The sequence below is a fragment of the Mytilus californianus genome, unplaced genomic scaffold (assembly GCF_021869535.1).
Source record: "Mytilus californianus isolate M0D057914Y unplaced genomic scaffold, xbMytCali1.0.p SCAF_6, whole genome shotgun sequence".
NCBI classification, from domain to species: domain Eukaryota; kingdom Metazoa; phylum Mollusca; class Bivalvia; order Mytilida; family Mytilidae; genus Mytilus; species Mytilus californianus.
In genome coordinates this window covers 78,058,052-78,080,637 of record NW_026262712.1, presented here as the reverse complement: position 1 = coordinate 78,080,637, position 22,586 = coordinate 78,058,052, and the positions used below count along the sequence as shown (strand labels likewise).

Sequence of the window (22,586 nt, the reverse complement as noted above, 5' to 3'; positions counted from 1 at the left end):
TATCCTTTGTATTTTTGGCGTATCATGCTGTTAATTTCAACAGCTTGTATTTGAAAAACGAAAACGGTTACCCCTTTTTTTTATTTTATTGTCTGGTGTATTTTTACAAGCAGAATCCACATGTAAAATTTAAAAAAATTCTGTGGAGTAGTTAATTACGTATACTTCGCCTTAAACAAAATCCCAATATCAACCAATCCAGTCTTTCATTACAGTATCGATGATCATTGCAAAAAATATAAATAGCATGTTAGGCAGTTAATTTAATATTACACGTTTTAAAATTTAAGCAAAGAATTGTGTGTCAATAATAAAGTGTTGATGTACTAAAATAAGAATATGGACATGATGGAGCCTGTTTTGTGCTAGACTGACATGCTTGGTTAAATTCACTGACAAGTCCTAAAATCATGCTAACATATTTGCAAATAAAATGCTTCGCTGGGCGCAGCTTGATACGACCGCAGAGGTCGAACCCTGAACAGTTGGGGCAAGTATGGACACAACATTCAAGCTTGATACAGCTCTGAATTTGGATTGTGATTAAATATTTGACACAGCATAGGTTTCTGACACAGAAAGAATGTGGTCTAAGAAATTGAATTTTTTTAATTTACCTATTATGGTCCAATGTCCAAAATCAAAATACATGGTTAGATTCAGCATATCAAAGAACCCCATATATTCAATTTTTGTTGAAATCAAACAAAGTTTAATTTGGACCCCAATTTGGACCAACTTGAAAACTGGGCCAAAAATCAAAAATCTAAATACATGTTTGGATTCAGCATATCAAAGAACCCCATATATTCAATTTTTGTTGAAATCAAAAAAAGTTTAATTTTGGACCCCAACTTGGACCAACTTGAAAACTGGGCCCATAATCAAAAATCTAAACACATGTTTAGATTCAGCATATCAAAGAACCCCAAGAATTCAATTTTTGTTAAAATCAAACTAAGTTTAATTTTGGACCCTTTGGACCTTAATGTAGACCAAATTAAAAAACAGGACCCAAAATTAAAAATCTAAATACACGGTTAGATTTGGCATATCAAAGAACCCCAATAATTCAATTTTTGATGAAATCAAACGAAGTTTAATTTTGGACCCTTTTGACCTCAATGATTTAATTTGATAGCGGGGTCCACAAATAAAAAATCTAAATACATGGATAGATTCAGCATATCAAAGAACCCCATATATTCAATTTTTGTTGAAATCAAACAAAGTTTAATTTTGGACCCCAATTTAGACCAACTTGAAAACTGGGCCAAAAATCAAAAATCTAAATACATGTTTAGATTCATCATATCAAAGAACCCCATATATTCAATTTTTGTTAAAATCAAACAAAAGTTTAATTTTGGACCCTTTGGACCTTAATGTAGACCAATTTGAAAACTGGACCCAAAATTAAAAATCTAAATACACGGTAAGATTCGGCATAACAAATAAATAAATGTGGTCTAAGATTTTACAAATCTAATGCGCCATACTGTGCAATTAAAGATTACTTCTTGAAATTTTTCAATATTTGAAATTTGAAAAAAAAATATTATTTGAAGAATAATTCTTTTTAATTTCTGAAATCTGAAAAAAAAATTGACCCCCCCCCCTTTTTCCCCCAAAAAAATTCTTTCCCTCAAGATATGGTCATAATCTCAATTCAAATTTCCAATGGAGTTTGCAACCATAATTACCCATTTAAATTTACCATAGTGCTAACTTAATCTATTTTATAATAGAATTTAAAATATAGTGTCAAATCTTTCATATGGATTTTTTTGTAAAAAAAAAAGATGCAACATTTGCAGATATTTTTACTGGTCTTCCTTTATAAATATGCATTTCTTTAAACATAATTTAAAAGCAGTGTAAGGGAAGTAACCAAAACGTTGTATTTGGATTACCTCCCTTACACTGTTTTAAATTATCTTAATTGTTCATTAATCATTACTTTATACATAATTTAAAAGCAGTGTAAGGGAGATAATTTCAATGATGTATTTGATTTATCTCCCTCGCACTGCTTTAAATTATGTTTTGTACTAAAGTATTTGTCCATTAACCAGGACAACCTTGTTTTTCTCCCTTTTTTGCCCCTAATTCCTAAACGGTTTGAGCCATAACCCCCCAAAGCAAATCCTAACCACCCCTTTGTGGTATGGAAACTTGTAGTATAATTTCAGAGAGATCCATACACCATTCCACAGTTATTGTCTGGAAACTAGAAAATGCTTATTTTTTGCCCCTTTTTGGCCCCTAATTCCTTAACTGTTGGTACCATAACCCCCAAAATCAATCCCAACCTTCCTTTTGTGGTATTGAACCTCATGGTAAAATTTCAAAGAGATCCATTCACTTAAACTAAAGTTAGAGTGCGAAAACCAATGTGTCTTCGGACGACGACAACGTCATACCAATATACGACTGCGGTCGTATAAAAAGTAACTTCCATCAATTTGAAAGTTATTAATATGACCAAGCATGTGATGAAACTCAATAATTTCTGCACTTAAGCAGAATTTGCAATCAATTAAATGAGATTTAGGTCTGCATCAACGAGACAGCAATCTAACGGCACAATAAATGCAAAAGGTCATGCATATACCATGTGATTCCATATGATGGTGAAAGTAAGTGACAAATATCATACATCTTGCAGTCATACAAAAATGATCAAACCTGGATGCTACAGCAGCATTCTCTACAAATGCTAGAACAGCATCCAATGCTTTTTCTTGAGCCACGGCATTGGAATCAGTTACAAATTTCTTCATAAGGCCAGCATAGCGCTGAAATTCAGGAGACTTTGGGTCAGTCTGTTGGCTAAATATCTTTGTAACTTCTTCATATCCTGCTAGACGTGCTTTCCATGTCTATAATACAAAAAAAAAACAAGTTAAATTCCTCCTGCAACCCTAAAGCTTCTATTTACTAGTACTCTTCCCATTCTATTCAAGACAGTGGGTAGGTCACCCATGTCCAATCAAGTTTGAACCTCTCATGTAGTTAAAACTTTTTTTTTTAATTCATAACTAAACAAGTATTGCAATCAAGTTATAAAACACTTATTCAAGTTATTGTTCTACATCTTGTTGATACTAATATTTTGACATTGCACTATGTTATATGCTTTTCTCAGATTGCTTATGATGTCATTACACTAACTCTGTTGGTGGTGTACTAATTGATGTTTTAGTTTGGGATATCATATATAACCTATATCTATGTGAAAAAGCTTATTTTTTACCTTATGTTGGCACTTTTCTTCAGCAGGAAGTTTCAGCCATTCACTGTCATCTCCCATTATGGATTAATAATACTCCTGGAAAATATACAATTTGTATATACAAATGTATGTGGTTTATTTTAAAACAAAAAATGATCATTTGATATTTCTTGAAAATGTATTGATTATGTTTATTCTACATAACGAACAGGATGGAACATGTTGCCTTGTATAATCACACTCACCAGATAATACCTATACAGTTCAACCCTGCACGACAATTTCTGTCAGAACAAAAAAATCTACATCTTTCAATTCCATTTATGTATAAACTTGACAATTTTCAAATACTGAGTTAAATCATGAATTTCATGAAATAATTTTTAAAAGTTCATGGAGCTTACCTGCTTATTTACAGTTGTATATTCATTTTTTGGACGGACAAACATTTTAGCTATTTGGCTACACCAAAAGGTGTGTGTTTTAAAATGTTAATAAAAAATTTGGGTTTGAAGGAATATATTGATATTCAAGGGCCTCATAGCACCATGGTGCTATATTTTTTACCATGGTGCTATCTGAATGGATTTTTTGATAGAATGCATTATGAATGCAGTGCTATCATGGCTATAATTTAAAAGAAACAGTGCTATTTTCAAATCCCATGGTGCTACATGTATATAAGAATGTTGGAAAACACTGTTTAATCTTACTTCTCATTCTGATTCTGTGGTATAAATATTATATTTCAATGACACATGTCTATTATTTATAATCTATGAGACATTTTAAAGTGCAAGAAATCAGGGAGCTTTTTACTGTACGGTTACCTATAATCTCGTCCTGAATATGCATGAAACATTTGCCACTGGATGTTAAGCCACCAACAATCAACCTATAATTGCTTTAATCTTCGTCATTTGAAATCTGATGGATAGATGAAGTCCCCATTACAGTAAGAAAATCAAGAAAAACAAAAATCCATATAGTAATGAATCCAAAATTGTTAACTTTTTTGTTTATAACAGCTGCATTTGCACATTTACATAGCTGACCATGGCTGCTGTGTTGTGAAGCATACAAATTATCAGGGTTCGACATTAACTTTTATACCAACTTGTCCAGTTGGGCAAGTGCCCTATTACTTTTACTTGTCCGAAAGTGAAATCTACATGCCCAAACTTTTACATGCTATTTTTGTGGTTGTAATGTAGTACATGCAGATAAAATATAGTTATCATGTATATGGGGTGTAAATTGATTATGGAGTATGAAAATATACTATGAGGCATATATGAGCCGAGGAGGGAGGGAAAAGATCGATGAATATACGGAAATTGGATCATTTACATAGAGATACTTATTTCATAATAATTTATCTAAGAAATGCCATTTCAAAAAACCCTTCTTGATAAACTGACAACAACTGACAAATTTGTTAAAGTTTAATTTCATTTTCTCTTTCAAGCTTTTACGTTTTTCCATCTTAGGGAAATACACATCCGATGTCAAATTATAAAGTTAGAACAACGAAAATAGACCTCCGCTTTCCATTGGTCGGTGGGAATAACACGTGCGTCGGAAACGCCCGAGTGGTGTCCCGAAGGATAACGATAATGACGAAGCAATATTTTTAAACGTGATCTATTTTTGGTAAAATGGGGAATTCAGTGCGAACAATTGACGAAATATACGCATTGAAGGGGGGTTAAGACCACTTTACTCGACCGTGCGGTGTTATCACTGAGTAATCTATGGACAAAACAACAGACACTATTGATTTTGTGAAATTTTAATCATATAACACTTTTTTTTTCACTTGCCCGATCGGACAACCAAGATGATGTTTTTACTTGTCCGAATACGGCATTAGCTTGCCCCGGGCAATCGGACAACCGTAAGTGTCGGACCCTGAAATTCTCACAAATTTGTATATGTCTGACTACTGTAAAGCATCATGAAAATAATACTGAATATGACCTCATTCACAGGTAACACCTGCCTCATATTATAACTTCAAATGTTCTGTATTCTGCAGTACGATTGTGTGCATTCTGCAGCGGTGCAAACCAGTGGGGGGATTAATTGCTTAGCTGGAGGAGACACAAGGGAACAGTGCTCAAGGCTCGACTACAAAAATCTCCTCTGGTTAAGACTCATTTGAATCTCCGCTATCTAAACCAGCAAAGCAAGCATTCAAGTATTAGATAGAAAAAGAGGGGCCGTTATAATTAGTCTATGTGCTATTAAAATGTCACTTTAACTTTGTTGAATGCCATGACTTGGTGATATTCATTAATATATCAAAAAAGTATAGAGTATCGGGTTTTCTACACATTGATTTCATAAAATATCAGCCGCGAGCCATGCTGTGAACCTTTTTGCTGAGTGAGTGCAGCAGTTGATATTTTATCTATCGTGCTATTTATGTTCTTTGTCATCGTTTCCCTTCAAGAGTTTTGTGCTAGACAGAATTAAGCTTGATAATGTCTCCTCTCACACTCAGACATTGTGATGTCGCTGATAAGTTCTGCTTATGTGAATATGTCTCAAAATTATCTGTGATACAGGAACTATGTATCGACTGAGCAAGGTGATATAGGGGAAAGGGAAGGACGATTGGGCTATTCCAGAAATAATCCATACCCCCCCTATAGAAGGTACATGTGGTTTGGAAAAAAATCCATGGAAAATTTTGGATGTGGTTCAGAAAAAAATCTGGAATTCCATGTCGGTCCTATAGAAGGCAAATAGATAAATAAAAATATTCCATGGAAAATAATGCTCTTGTTATTAGAAAATTTCTGGAAATCCAGAGCCATCCTACATGTCCTATAGAAGGCAACTATAAAAGTTTAAAAATTCCATGGAAAATCTGGATTTTAGTCACTTTCAGTAAACCTAATTTTTGAGCTTGTATGTGTATGTCTGTAGTTCATTAAGTAATTATAAAGCCCAATATGTATCTTTACAAACAATGTATCAGAATGTGGTTTAGGTTTTTGCACATTGGTGAAGGCTGTATGATATTCTTAAGTTGTTAATATATATCTTTTGACCTCTAGAGGGGAGTTAGTCCAAATAATTGTGATGTCTAGGAAAGCTATTTTAAGTTTTTGCTTTGACGCGCCTTTCTGCATCAATGTTGAATCAAAAGAAGTGTAAATTGAAAAATACCCACAGCAGACGGCATGATTATCTGGACCTATAGTGGAGAGTTGTCTTATTGGCAATTTGGAAATTATACCACCTTTTATTATTTTCATACTACATCCATACATGTTGTAAGCCAGAGTTATCAGTACTGAACTTCAGTCTGAGATTTGTAAATTTGAAATCGTTTGCAATAGGACCTAAAAAGAAGATAAATGTGTACATTTGTTAATGTACCTCAGCTACTAACATTACATTCAGGGGTAAACACGTAGATGCTGATAGTGATAATGCTTCAAAGAGATGCCTACTTCCAACACCACATGACATGTTTGCTTTTTAGTTTATTGGGGCGTTTCTCAACTACTTATTGGAGAGATAATAAATATTATTCCCTCTTTTCTTTTACCATGGAAGTTACATGTTTATCAGTATATTGGCCTGGTATTATAGAACTTGTTTGCTCTTTTGCATTTTCAATAAAATATGTGTTATATTTCATAGCATAGGGGAGGGGGGGGGGAGGAAATTCTCAGACAATAAATGCCTGTGATTCAAAAATTTATTTTGAAACTTGCATTTCTAGAACTTCAAGTGAAATTGAATTGATATGAATACTGTGTATTCTATAATTCATTCATGACAAAAATAATAAAAAAAAAGCTTTATAAACATGATAAATGGTTCTGCATTGACCTATAATGGTTTACTTTTTTTTAAATTGTTAATTGGATGGAGAGTTGTCTAATTGGCACTCACACCACATCTGCCTATATCTAACATCCAAATTCCACTAATAATACTTAAAATTTTGATTTTATAATCAAACTTGATTGTAGACCCAAGTTTGTTTTTTATTATTATGAAGGAGTCATAATTTAATGCAGCTTTTAGATTAATGATAAAAAATGCAAAACATCCATACTCTGAGGCGGATCCAGAAATTTTCATAAGTGGGGGCCCACTGACTGCCTAAAAGGGGGCCCGCTCCAGTCACGCTTCAGTGATTCCCTATATAAGCAAACAATTTTTTTCCCAAAAAGGGGGGGGGGGGGGGGGATGTGCCCCCCCTTAATCCACCTCTGATAACAAGAAATGAAGAATCAAAAGAAATGACATAGTAAATATACTGGATGTTAATATCAAATCAAGATTTTTACAACTATTTACAAGTCAGTGTTTTAAAATAAAAACAAAAACATAGTTCACTATCTGGATTTACAGGGTTTTATTTATGTTCTCTACAAGTATGTTTGTATTGAAATTTGTGAGAAACCACACACCAGGACCCTCCAGGACCTACTGCTTTTCATAGTTGTTGAGGTTGAAGATTATTTTATCTAGCCTTTCAGTTGACTAACAATCAGTTGTTCAAGCTTTATGAAGTCCCACTGTGACCACATGGCCATTTATGTGGACTTTAATTATATAATAATATACTACATGTAATTACTTGAACTACATGTTATAAGACAAAGGAGATAAAAACTAGGAATTATGTATCCACAATCCCTTGCCCGGCAAAAATAAATATTAAGTCTCAGTTTTAAAATTAGAAAAGTTTATTTGTTTATTAATAAGTTGTTTCATTTATTTATCAATTATTATAATACATTGACTCTATTGTCATTTGATGATTATTACAAATTGTTGAAGTGGATTAACATGATTACATCTATTATATAAATATGTTTTGATTATAAACATAATCTATCATCTTTCAGTTTCATTATAACTAATTTTAACTATAAACATGTAAAAATTGAAAATGTCATTTATATTTTTATATTATACAAAATTAGAATTGAACAAAATTATTGTTTAAAAGTTTTGAAATTTTCTTTACTTTCATGATGTTTTAGGAAATTATATATATATAAATTATAACATATGTAAAGAAATACAGATATTTGGAAACAATAAGAACTTGTATAAATCGTTCCCAAAAGAAGGATTGTTATGTCTAGATTTGGTGACTTTAGTTGCAAGCGACAAATAGCAAATCATAAAACTGCATGTACAGGAAATATTAAAAATGTCAAGTTTTTGTTTTGGTTAGAGCAAGGACTTTATATGAGATTAGACACACATTTGTAATGAATTGTGAACTACTTTATAATTTTTTTTAAAAACTTGTGTTGAATTTTTGACACCATTTATATTTGGAGAAAACATTTTCAAAGCCTGTGATACGAGAACATTAAATTTGATAACTTCTCAAATTTCATTCCAGTATACAATTTTTTTTTTAGAAAATCAGTCTTTTCTTATTCAAATTTATATTGAACATTTTATAATATAGATATAAAGATAAAATACATACTAAACACAAATATTATTTTGCGGAAAAAAAAGAAAAAAAAGGGGGGGATGTCTGGAGCTTATAAAATTCAAACCTCAGAAGATTTTGCCACTAGCTGATTTTGATATCAATGTATTTATGTGGAACAATACTTTTACACTATATAGTACACATGTGGTAATTTCTGGTCAGTCATCTAAGATATTGTGGTAATCAGAAGATTTCATGCGGTGATGACAAATAAACAAGTGTTTGAAATTAATGATTTGTCAATAAGCTGTTAATTGGTTAATGTTCTGCCTATTTTGCTGAAGAAACTCAAAATCTGGTGTTTATCATGTATACAGCTTGAAAATCAGAGCAGATAGGTTTTTTTCCTAACAATAGATATTAGAAAATGATAAGTTCAATGTTATTATAGGCACCAATTATGATTTGAATCATCGTTATAAATATGATAGTAAAGTCACAATAAAACTATTAGAAGAAAAAAATATCTCCTTATTTTAAGCCACTGTAAAACATTTGGTCATAATGGAATTGTTTTGAGTTGTAAATATCATTTCAATTTTTTAAAAGGCTTTGTTTCATTCTTGGAAAAGTTTTCTTTTTCTTTTATGAAGTCAAGTTAACATGTACATGTATATAAATTTGCATTTCAAATATCTGAATTGAGAACCATCATGTTTAAGAATTGATTTTCAAATGTTTAGAAAAATATATCAAACTTGATGATTTCTTTCTTTGTGAATCCAGTACACAAAAAAAAATAATTAAAAAAATTGAAAATTTGTAAAAAATCATTTAATATGGTCATTTATGCCTTATTTATTCATATATCTCAAATGTGTTGGTAATATGCTTTAAATTACACTAAAATAGGAGACAAACTATCCATATTTTTTTTAAATTTATGAATTTCCTTGTAAATGATGTAGTAACAATTTGTAAACTGATCAAAACATCAGCAGACAGCTAGTCACTGATGTTTGCCAGGTCAGGTGTTGCATTCCCAAATAGCAATAAGGTTTATTGACTGTTAAAGATGATAAATAATCATTAATAATGTTTAAGATGATGTAAGCATACAAAAACACAAGCTCTTATGATCTTTTAAGTCAATCCCTATAACTTTAAAACAATGTCATGAATGAGTTGATATAAACAAGGAGTTGATATAAACAAGAAGATGTGGTAAGAGTACCAATGAGACAACTCTCAACCCAAATCACAGCGCATAAAAATTTAACAATTATAGGTCAAAAACATGGAGACTTGGCTCACACCAAACAACAAGTTATAAAGGGCCCAAAAAATAACTGAAAAACCAACTGTCGAATCAATATGTAAAAACAGAAACCAGAAACACCTATGAACAAGTTTCTACACCAACAAATGACAACCACTTAACAATGGCATCTGATTTAGGACAGGTGCATACAAAAAAATGCAGCATTTTAGACATAATATAACAGGAGCCAATCTTCACCCTTACTGGAGACTGTAATGTAACATTACAATATAAAAAGACTCACTATAAATTATCAATTGAAATGGATGAACTTGATCACAAAGACATTTAAACAAAAACAAGTAAGCATACAGATATATGCATACACTCAAATGAATGCCAGTTTGATATAATCATCTACATGTATGAAACAATATAATCAATATAAACAATATAAAATTTTCTGTTGGAAGTTAAATTTGCCTGGAAATTTTCTTTTGGAAGTTAAATTTGCCTGGAAATATTTATTTCCACAGGATACTTTCTTGGAACTTTTAGTATTATTCTCATTTTTTTCCTGGAATATTTTTTAGAATTTTTAAAATATTCTGGAAATTATTGCCAACTAAGAGAATATTTTCTGGAAAATCTGAGATTTTTACAGATTTTTTTTCTGGAAATCCTAAACACTCTATAGGGGGGGTATGGATTATTTCTGGAATAGCCCATTAGGCGGATTACAAGTCAGGTCAACACCTCTCATGGAGAAAAAACATCATATATGGCAAAAGTTGACAGTTTGTTACATTTCATGATCAGACAGTAAAACAAAATATGAATCACTGACAGCAGATTATGACAGTTGGCAACTTTACAAGTAAGAAAAACAGAGTACCTGCAAAAACAAAAGGGGATATCAAAGCAATTTTTCGTGACAGTTTCTGATGATGATTTGGTTAAGATCAAAGCAAAAACATACTTACATATATGCAACAAAATATTTAGATTTCTCATATGAGCGCTTGATTTGAATGGTAAATATTTCGGTCAACCGGAAGTTTCGTGGCGCCATCTATAAATTTGGTTTAAGTTATTATTTTTCTTTAATCAATCCAGAATTGTATTAATAAATCATGATCTTTATTTTTTTAAACTACAAAAACATTGTTTTCAACATTTATCAATTTGTTTAAAAGCAAAATGTTGTCACATAAGTTCGAGAACTTTAGAAAAAAAATGGCAGCCTCCATGGAACATACACGATTGACATTTTCCGAGGCAAAATCACTAATTTCAAAGTGCTCATTTTCCCACCTTGAAGCTGTTTCATCTAAGCGACATGTTGTTTTACCTCCTAAGTTTTTTAACAGTATTTTACAAGGCGTGAAGGAACATCTCAACTCCGAACTGCAGTTAGTTGCAAGCTGGTAAGAACCCAAGCGCTTTGCCTTTGGATATCCCCCTTTTAAAAAAATAATTTTCCGTGTACCACTTAAACGGGCACTTATATGTTTTTGCAATAAATTTCTCTACAGTTTCAGCTTGTATTCCCTTAAAATTGAGACAGATAATAAAGGACGGAGTCGGTGTAAAGTGCAAAATGGAGCATCCCCCCCCCCCCTTTTCCCATAAGGACTAATACTACAGTAAAAATTAATATGAGGCAGGCGTTACCTGTGAAAGGGGACGAAGTCTGTATGAATTTTTTTTTTTTAATTCAAACATATTTTAACTTCAAAATCTGTTCAAAAAGAAACGGAAATACCCTTACGTTTCCGATTTCAGTTCTGTTGTTTGGAATTTTAGTTGTGACGTTATTTATGTTATGACGTCATATTCAATGTAAACAAAGAAACGCTATCAGGTAACGTTTTTTCATATCAAGCCATTCAAGGAATTATTAAAAATGGAATTGGTATTGCGTTCCTTCCTATATTTTACTAGACTGATAAATATATATTTTACTCAAAGACTCATGCAAACGAGACTGGAAAAAGGATGTAGATTTCTGTGCAAATGCGGGAAAATATAAAAGTCTGAAAATAAAAAAGTTAATGATTTTGAGTTCATTAGTAGAATGAAAATTTCGGGAAATTTTCCAGATTTCTTTTTTTTTTTTTTTTTTTTTTTTTTATTGATTTTTCTACTGTAATAGGGGACTTCGTCCCCTTATTATGACGTCTTGAAAGGCTCATAATTATTTGGACTAGAGGACTAACAGACTAAGTCTGTATAACAGTCTGTACCAAAATCTTTTCCAACAACTAGTCCGAAGACCAATATTCTGACAATTTTCTTATATGTCTAAACAAAGTTCTACAATTACTTACTAGTCCAAATAAAATTTTACTAGTCTGGGTGCAGACTAGTATATTAAAACATGATAAATATCTATTTAAATACTGATTTTTGATTTTGGAATTTTTTTTACCTAGAGCATCATTAAATTCATTTAATTTTTACATTTTATAAATTATGACATTATATAAAATCACGATCATTAATAAAAACTTATGAATATATGAGCTACCCCACATTTTCATCTGAAAACTTCAAAGATGCAGCTAATTGTTGGCTCTGTTTGACCTAGGGGGCAGAATTTTATAGGGTCCTTCAAATGACGTCTTTGAATCAGACCAAATGACCGACAAAAATTTTATACGACCGCAAAAGGTCGTACATGTATGTTGCTATCACGTCGTCAAAAAGGGGCCCAAAACAAGTATTTTTGTAGTTTCAGGACAAAAACTTGTGTATAAGTATTTTGATTGCTCTGAAATTGTACCTTAATGTTCAATACCACAAGTAGAAGGTTGGGATTCATTTTGGGGGTAATTGCTCAAACTGTACTGGAATTAGGGGCCAAAAAGGGCCTAAAACAAGCATTTTTCTAGTTTTCAGACAATAACTTGTGTTTAAGTGTATTGATGTCTCTTAAATTGTACCACATTTTACAAAAAGAAAATTTCTTCAAATAGTATTTTTTTTGGAGGGGGGGGGGGGCAATTTTTTTTCCTCAAGATTTAAGAAATTTAAAAGAAAATTTCTTCAAATATTTTTTGGAAGGGGGGGGGGGTCAATCTTTTTTTCCTCAAGATTTAAGAAATTATCAATTTTCTAAAAAATTGGGGGTCACAATTTATTTTGCTTTTTCTTTGTATATAGTCTGAAGACAGATTTACTAAGTATTGCGCAACAGCTCAGTGTATTGCACAACAGCAAGAAATCTTCAATTGAATATAAATTCAAATCATATAACCAATTTCAAGTTCTTTGACTACATTTAATTTGTGTTAGAAACCTATAATGTGTCAAATATTTAATTACAATCCAATAATTCAGACCTGTATCAAGCTTGAATATTGTGTCCATTTTGCCCCAACTGTTCGGGGTTGGACCTCTGCAGTCGTATCCAGCTGCGCTCTGCAAAGCAGTTTATTACTGTTTGGGGTCGTCAAAATTGAAATTTCTGTTGGTCCTGGTTAACTTGGCTTCAAAATCAATTATTTAGTTTAAAAACATTAAAAACCAAAAGTTCTAATGACACATAATACGTTGGTATTAATTGTTTTTGGCTTTTAACTAGCTTTCAGTAACTGCGAGTACTCTCAACTCGTACTTTCGTGTTAATTTGACCTGTTGACACAATTTGTAATGCATTTCTGTCATGTCTGTTATTCAATGTTAACTTATTTTGTGTTATATCTCGTCTCACTATTTTTGATATGTACCACCTTTGATAAGTATTTAGCATGACGATAAATTTTCACTTCTGTACTCGTACAAATTTATATATTTTGTAAAAAAAAAATTTTCCATACTAACAACAATATTATTATATTTAAATTTACCTGTGTACGTTATTTTATTTAATGCCATTTTGTCCCAAGTTAGAGTTGTCTTTTTGACATTGTTCCCTACATCTTTTTTTTTATTAATATTGTATTTTTATTGTGTCATTGATCAAACTTATTCGTTCAGTGTATGTTTACTTGTTTTTGTTTACATGTCTTTTTGATCGAGTTAAGCCATTTCAATTGATATTTTATAGTGTGTCTTTTTATGTTGTAATGTTACACTACTGTTTCAGGTTAGGGTGAAGGTTGGTGTCTGTTAAAACATTTAAACTCGCTGCATTTGTATGCACCTGTCCTAAGTCAGGAGCCTGTTGTTCAGTGGTTGTCGTTTGTTGGTGTGGTTCATAAGTATTTCTCGTATCTCTTTTTTTATTTAGATTAGACTGTTGGTTTTCCTGTTTGAATTGTTTAACACTAGTCATATTGGGGCCCTTTATAGCTTGCTGTTCGGTGTGAGCCAAGGCTCCGTGTTGAAGGCCGTAGTTTGATCTATAATTGTTTACTTTTTGTCGAGCCTGCGACTTTTGTCGCAGAAAGCTCGACATAGGGATAGTGATCCGGCGGCGTCGGCGGCGTTAGCTTACTTCTTAAAAGCTTTATATTTTAGAAGGTGGAAGGTCTGGATGATTCATACTTTGTATATGGATGCCTCATGTTCCGAAGTTTTTGTCAGTCACATGTCCAATGTCCTTGACCTCATTTTCATGGTTCAGTGACTACTTGAAAAAAAAGTTCAGATTTTTTTTTAATGTTAAATTCTCTCTTATTATAAGTAATAGGATATCTATATTTGGTATGTGCATACCTTGCAAGATCCTCATACCCGTCAGACAGTTTTCACTTGACCTCGACTTCGTTTCATGGATCAGTGAACAAGGTTAAGTTTTGGTGGTCAAGTCCATATCTCAGATACTGTAAGCAATAGGTCTAGTATATTCGGTGTATGGAAGGACTGTAAGGTGTACATGTCCAACTGGCAGGTGTCATCTGACCTTGACCTCATTTTCATGGTTCAGTGGTCAAAGTTAAGTTTTTGAGTTTTGGTCTTTTTTTCTAATACTATATGCAATAGTTCAACTATATTTGGTGTATGGAAATATTTTATGATCTATATGTCAGTCACGCAGGTTTTATTTGACCTTGACCTCATTTTCAAGGTTCATTGCTCAGTGTTAAGTTTTTGTGTTTTGGTCTGTTTTTCTTAAACTATAAGCAATAGGTCAACTATATTTGTTGTATGGAAGAATTGTTAGCTGTACATGCCTGCTTAGCATGGTTCATCTGACCTTGACCTCATTTTCATGGTTCATTGGTCAATGTTTAGTTTACTTGGTTAATGTTAAGTTTATGTGAAAGTTGTGATAAAGCTTTATATTTAGGACTATCAACATAATATCAATGATTAGTAAAGAAGGCGAGACATTTCAGCGTGTGCACTCTTGTTATACATTGTGACTTGGATGGAGAGTTGTCTCATTGGCACTCATACCACATCTTCTTATTTATAAACGTGCTGATATAACTATAGGTCACAGTATGTTCTGGTATTGATTCTGGTTAGGCCATGCAAAAAAAGGTTGTCGATTTCCCCTAACCCTGCCCGGTCTGTTTTTTACCCTCCAGGTCAATTCTTTTTTATGCCCCCGCCGTAGCGGAGGGGGCATTAAGTTTTACCCTTGTCCGTCTGTACGTACGTACGTACGTACGTACGTCCCGAAATTGGTTTCCGTTCTCTAACTTGAGTTTGCCTCAACCAAATGTTATGAAACTTATACACAATGCTTATTACCACAAAACACAGATCAAGTTTGAATTTTGGTGGCGTCACTTTAACCGATCTAGAGTAATGCCCCTTTATAAAAGGAAATATTGCAAAATTTTTAGTTTCCGTTCTCTAACTTAAGTTTGCCTCAACCAAATGTTATGAAACTTATACACAATGCTTATTACCACAAAACACAGATCAAGTTTGAATTTTGGTGGTGTCACTTTAACCGATCTAGAGTTATGCCCCTTTATAAAAGGAAAAATTGCAAAATTTTTATTTTCTTCTAAATATCAAGTTTATATAATATATTTTTAAAATTGGAGTTATCTTCCTTTGACCATGATTATAGTTGAATCAACTACAATCAATGCTTTATACAATGCAATGTTTAATTTTGACTTCCACTGATAAAACACAGATCAAGTTGAATTTGGGTAGTGTCACTTTAACCATTATTGAGTTATGCCCCTTTATAAATAGAAAGATTGCAAAATTTTTTAGTTTCCATTCTGTAACTGAAGTTTTCCCCAGCCAAACATTATGAAACCTATACACAATATTCATTACCACAAAACTCAGTAAGGATCAAGTACAATTTTTTTGTTTCAGTTCTCTAACTTGAGTTTGCCTCAACCAAATGTTATGAAACTTATACACAATGCTTATTACTACATAATACAGATTAAGTACGAAATTAGGTGGCAACACTTTACCATTCTAGAGTTATGTCCCTTTATAAATATAAAAATTGCTGAATTTTTTAGTTTGTCTCAACCAAATGTTGTAAAACTTATACACAACTGTTCTAGAGTTATGCGTGTTTACAAATAGAAAAATTGCTGAATTTTTAGTTTCTGTTCTCTACTTAAGTTAGCCTCAACCAAATGTTATGAGACTTACACACAATGCTTATTACCACAAAACTCAGATCAAGTTCAAATTTGGGTAGCGTCCCTTTATAACTATATGATATGCAAGCGGGGGCATCATCTGTGTCCACATGTGGACACTATCCACATTTATTTGAACAGATGTTAAAAAAAGAGTTGGACTCTTGTAAGACATTTATCAATGATGCTTTAATTGTCTGATGATTTCTTAAAAATGATTTATTTATCATTCTAAAAGTTTAAAATATCAAACACTGATTAATAATATATAAATGTACTTGTATTTACATTGTGCAACCTTCCATTTACAGGACAGATGGAGTACTAATGGCCTATAACAATGTGAAAATCTTGGAAACAGTCGGAAGGATATTTGATGAATCTCCTTACATTCATTTTAATGTAGAAGCAGACTTTATAATGTTTAGACCTACAGTTGGGTGTTTGTTGAAGGGAATTGTCAACAAAAAGAGTACTTATCATGTTGGCTGTTTGGTCCATCAGTGTTTTAATGCTTCCATACATAAACCAAAAGACATGCAGTCAGAATGGGAAGGCACACAATTGCAACTAGGAGATGAGTTTATTTTCAAAGTCACAAACATTTATACTAATAATGGAGTATTATCACTAAGAGGCAATATTCACGAGAAGTAAGTTTAAAATTATATCGGTATATTTCAGAAAAAATGTGAGTTTAATTATTGCGATTTTAGGAAAAGCTTCATACAGACATATATGTACCAGATATCAGAATGTGAGTTCTTATTATTGCGATACTCAAGGAGTCACATTATTTGCATTAATAAAAACCTCACAATAATTTCTGAATTTACAGTATTAAGATGGTTTGTTTTGTTTGTTTCATTGATTGGCTGTCTCAATGATGTTTACCCCACATCTCCTTTTATTCATATATATACATTTTGAGCATTCATCTGCTGGAAGGACCATGACATATTGAGTCACATTGTTGCTACATACTTTAGACATATTTTGATATCCTAGAAAGACAGGATTTAACAAAAGCTGGGAAGAGGATAACTACTGGGTAATATATTAAGTACCAGACAAAAGGTAGTTCACTTGATGTTTGTACCAACCAAGCTTTATGTAACTTGAAACAATTTTAACTATTTCATAATCACTTTTACCTTTGTTTACAGTGGATTCATTATTATTTATTATTATTCTTTGATTTCGTGGTTACTGGTGAACCATGAATTTAAATGTTTACAGCTCTTCTATAAAAGCATGCAAAGCAAACCTTTGATCAACTTGCTTGCTATGTTTGTTTGGATGTTTGTAAACAAAAGGTAGATAGTCTGTTTCAGTCTGTTTACTATATAATGGAATTTGATTGGACAATAAGCATTAACTTCATTGCATGTCAATTTTTATTGTCCAATCAAATCCCAGTATATATAAAACAGACTGGAACTCCGCCTACCTATTGTTTGCAAACATCCAAGCAAACATAGCTAGCAAGTTGATCAAAGGTTTGCTTTGCATGCTTTTATAGAAGAACTGTAATGATTTATAAATGTACCTATAATGGTTTACTTTTATAAATTGTTACTTGGATGGAGAGTTGTCTCATTGGCACTCATACCACATCTTCCTATATCTATGTAGATTAGCTGTAAAAGAGCTGTAATCACAAAAGTAACATACCTTGATTTACATTAATAAGCAGCTTCTTAGTACACACATATATATATATATATATATATATATATATACCAGTTTTGAGTAGGCCGACTACCACTGACAGATAAAATTATGTTCATAACAATGAATCCAGATGAATGAGAAGAACCTATCGTTCATTTCAATACTAAATAACAGTGGGAATAATGGCTGAAAGAATATCAGACATTGCGGAATGAATGGGTCTTCATGGGCTAAAAAGGGAAATTATACATGTAGCACTTTTTATACGGCCGCAAAAAAATTTTTGTGGTCGTATATTGGTATGACGTTGGCGTCGTTGTCGTCGTCGTCCGGCTTCGTCCGAAGACACATTGGTTTTCGCACTCTAACTTTAGTTTAAGTGAATGGATCTCTATGAAATTTTACCACAAGGTTCAATACCACAAAAGGAAGGTTGGGATTGATTTTGGGGGTTATGGTACCAACAGTAAAGGAATTAGGGGCCAAAAAGGGGCCAAAAAGGGGCCAAAAATAAGCATTTTTGTAACTTCCAGACATAACTTGTGTGTTAGTGTATGGATCTCTCTGACATTGTACCACAAGGTTCCATATCACAAAAGGAATGCTGGGATTGATTTTGGGGGTAATGGCCTCAAAATTTTAGGAATTAGGGGCCAAAAAAGGGGCAAAACACAAGCATTTTTCTAGTTTCATGACAATAACTTGTGTGTAAGTGTATGGATCTTTCTGAAATTGTACTACAAGGTTCCATATCATAAAGGGAAAGCTGGAATTGAGTTTGGGGGTAATAGCCGAAATATTTAGGAATAAGGGGCCAAAAAGGGGCAAAAAATAAGCAATTTTCTAGTTTCCAGACAATAACTTGTGTTCAAGTGTATGGATCTCTCTGAAATTGTACTGCAAGGTACCATACCACAAAGGGAAGGCTGGGTTGATGATGGGGGTAATTGCCTCAATATTTTAGGAATAAGGGGCCAAAAAGGGGCAAAAAAACAAGCATTTTTACAGTTTCAGGACAATAACTTGTGTGTAAGTGTATGGATCTCTCTGAAATTGTACTGCAAGGTACCATACCACAAAGGGAAGGCTGGGATTGATGATGGGGGTAATTGCCTCAATATTTTAGGAATTTGGGGCCAAAAAGGGGCCAAAAAACACATTTTTCTAGTTTCCAGACAATAACTTTGTGTTCAAGTGTATGGATCTCTCTGAAAATGTACTGCAAGGTACCATACCACAAAGGGAAGGCTGGGATTGAGTTTGGGGGTGATGAATCATAAGGGGGTTCAAAAAATTTGGGGGGGGGATTTTTTTTTTCTTCATTTTTTTTTTCTTTTAAAATTTTCCATTTTAAGTTGGTTATTTCTGATTTATATTTAAAAGCAAATAATAATGATATGGTAGGAGATACACACCAAACAGGATGTGTAAATTATTATATAATGTGTATTGTGCAATAGCAAGAAATTTTCAATTGCACAGTATTGCACAATAGCAAGAAATCTTCAATTGCACAGTATTGCGCAATAGCAAGAAATCTTCAATTGCACAGTATTGGGCAAAAGCAAGAAATATCCAATAGCACAATATTGCGCAATAGCAAGAAATTGTCAATTGTACAGTATTGCGCAATAGCAAGAAATATTTAATTGCAGAGTATTGTGCAAAAGAAGATACTTTGTATAAATTGCTTATTTCTTGACCAATTTCAATGGGGTTTTATTCTTGAATTCTTGGGGTTCTTTAATATGCTGAATCTAACCGTGTATTTAGTTTTTGGATTTTGGGCCCCGTTTTTAAATTGGTCCACATTGAGGTCCAAAGGGTCCAAAATTAAACTTTGTTTGATTTCATCAAAAATTGAATTATTGGGGTTCTTTGATATGCCGAATCTAACCGTGTATTTAGATTCTTAAATTTTGGTTCTGTTTTCAAATTGGTCTACATTAAGGTCCAAAGGGTCCAAAATTAAACTTAGTTTGATTTTAACAAAAATTGAATTCTTAGGGTTCTTTGATATGCTGAATCTAAACATGTATTTAGATTTTTGATTATGGGCCCAGTTTTCAAGTTGGTCCAAATCGGGGTCCAAAATTAAACTTTGTTTGATTTCAACAAAAATTGAATATATGGGGTATTTTGATATGCTGAATCTAACCATGTATTTAGATTTTTGATTTTTGGGCCCCGTTATCAACTTTGTCCACATTGAGGTCAAAAGGGTCCAAAATTAAACTTTGTTTGATTTCATCAAAAATTGAATTCTTGGGGTTCTTTGATATGCTGAATCTAACCATGTATTTAGATTTTGGATATTGGACCATAATAGGTGAATGTCCAATTTAAAAATTTTAAGTTCTTAGACCACATTCATTCTTTGTCAGAAACCTATGCTGTGTCAAATATTTAATCACAATCCAAATGCAAAGCTGTATCAAGCTTGAATGTTGTGTCCATACTTGCCCCAACTGTTCAGGGTTCGACCTCTGCGGTCGTATCAAGCTGCGCCCTGCGGAGCATTTTATTTTTATTGTACATAGAATTTTAAGTGTTCCTCCAATTGAGATTGGATCTTTTCATCTATTTCAAAGACAAACACTTAAAGCTACATGTATGCATCCACAGATTTTGCATAGCTTCTTTCGTTTCCTAGAAAGGAAATAATTTGAACTTTTTTTATTTAATTTTTCTATTAGAACTCATTTAGAAAACCCAGATTTACTTTTTGAATGAGATTTTAGGAAGTTCTTATAACTCTCTCCTAGATATGAAGGGACCCAATGGAAGAAAATTCATTCTGTATGGATGTTCCTCTTAATGAGGGATAAAACAGTAATACAACAGACCATGCACACAACTCTTTCAGTTTCAAAGCCATCATATATAACCATAGTGGTAGAAATCACTCTTTTACATAGGGCATTTTCATACGTACAATATTGTATTTAAAGTCACTTTTGGTATTCACTTGTTCAACGATCTGTGTTGACATGTTGACATGTTGCCTTGTATCATGTTGTATTATTTTTCAAATTATGCTAAAATATTGTAAAGGACTGTTTAAGAATGTACTAAATAGATAGCACTTGTGACCTGAAAGTGTACCATACACATATAAGAGGGATAATACAAGATTACAAAAATCGAATAATAGATTAGAACTATATTTAAGTTCATTGAAAACTTTTGATTTCATTTAATTTTAGAACACCAAAAAAGAAAAAGAAATCCAAAAAGAAAAGTTTAGAAACAGCAGACAGTTCTTTGAAAGACAATGAGGACGACCTTGGGAAAGGAGATAGTTTTGTATCAGATTCAAATAATTCAAATGTGGATAGTGGGATTGGAGATATATCTCTTATAAAACCCCAAAAAAGGAAAAAGAAAACAAATGAAGAAGCAAACAATAACTTAGATATTAACAATGGTTCAGAAACACCAAAACATAAAAAGAAAAAGAAACACAAAAATGAACAAGATCCATACGAAAATGGTTTGGATATAACAGATGAAGACAGTTCCAGTCAAAAAAAGAAAAAGAAGAAACATAAACATGACAATAATGAACATGATAATAGATCAGAAAATGGTTTCTTGTCCAAAAGTATGAATGACGGTAGTTTTAAACAGAAAAAATTTAAGCAAGAAACATTGAACCAAAGTGAATCAGACTTACAGCATATACCTGAAACCAGTCTTATTACTGATTATAAAACTGGGAAAAAGAAGAAAATTAAGCAAGAATGTATAGATGAATCATTATCCTCAGAGAAAATTTCAAAGAAAAAGAGAAGACATTCTAATATAGATGATAGTCAAGACTTTACAGTCTCTTCAACAAAGAAGATTAAAAAAGAAAGAATGTAATTTTATCAAATTGATTAAAAAGTCTATATTAAAAGATTTATTCTGAGAAAGACCACATGAATTAATATAACAACAAATTATGAACATCATTTATCATGTTTATAATTATTGAACAAATCAATGTACAATGTATTGTTTCTCTATCTTCTCAGATTGTCTTTTAACTTGTATCCCATGTTACAAACTATTTGGCAGGACGATGATTTAAATATCTGTCATTCCTTTCTTATTACATGGATATCAATATTTGGACTCATTTGATTTTTGTTTCCCTCTACAACACAGTTCTGGGTAAGAAGAAATAATGGACGTCTGTCTGATCTTGCTTCTACATGTACAATTCTTGCATAATTTCTATGAAACTTATGTCAAAGGTATATCAGTACAGTCTTGGATGAGTTTGATAATCAATGCTGATCAAATAATTTTAAAGGAGTTATGCCTGGCAATAACTCAAGTTAGCTATAGTAAGTTCTTACCAAATTTTTACACAATGCTGGGTTGTATTTAAACATTAATTATTGATTTTAATAATTTTCAGTTTAGTCTTTCAACAGTTAAGACACTTTAAATCAACAAAACCAAGGTTTTTTTCATACCTTGCACAAT

The 22,586-nt window shown here is 32.3% G+C and overlaps 2 protein-coding genes across 2 annotated transcripts in view; one reads left to right on the top strand and one right to left on the bottom strand.

Annotated features, from left to right (window-relative positions):
• Positions 1 to 10,979, bottom strand: part of LOC127706310 (cytoskeleton-associated protein 5-like) — a 70,639-nt gene extending 59,660 nt beyond the window's left edge. The window contains exons 1-3 of the mRNA XM_052210826.1: positions 10,905 to 10,979; positions 3,257 to 3,331; positions 2,689 to 2,882 (exon numbers count right to left, since the gene is read on the bottom strand). Of these exons, the coding sequence (XP_052066786.1) occupies positions 2,689 to 2,882; positions 3,257 to 3,313 (251 nt within the window). The 5' untranslated portion in view covers positions 3,314 to 3,331; positions 10,905 to 10,979. The remainder of the gene's footprint in view (positions 1 to 2,688; positions 2,883 to 3,256; positions 3,332 to 10,904) is intronic.
• A 171-nt stretch (positions 10,980 to 11,150) lies between these two features.
• Positions 11,151 to 22,223, top strand: LOC127705996 (DNA-directed RNA polymerase I subunit RPA43-like). The gene is made up of 3 exons (XM_052210392.1): positions 11,151 to 11,348; positions 16,748 to 17,089; positions 21,317 to 22,223. The coding sequence occupies exons 1-3, from the start codon at positions 11,158 to 11,160 to the stop codon at positions 21,975 to 21,977; spliced, it is 1,194 nt and encodes a 397-aa protein (XP_052066352.1). The 5' UTR covers positions 11,151 to 11,157; the 3' UTR covers positions 21,978 to 22,223.
• Positions 22,224 to 22,586: the final 363 nt, after the last annotated feature.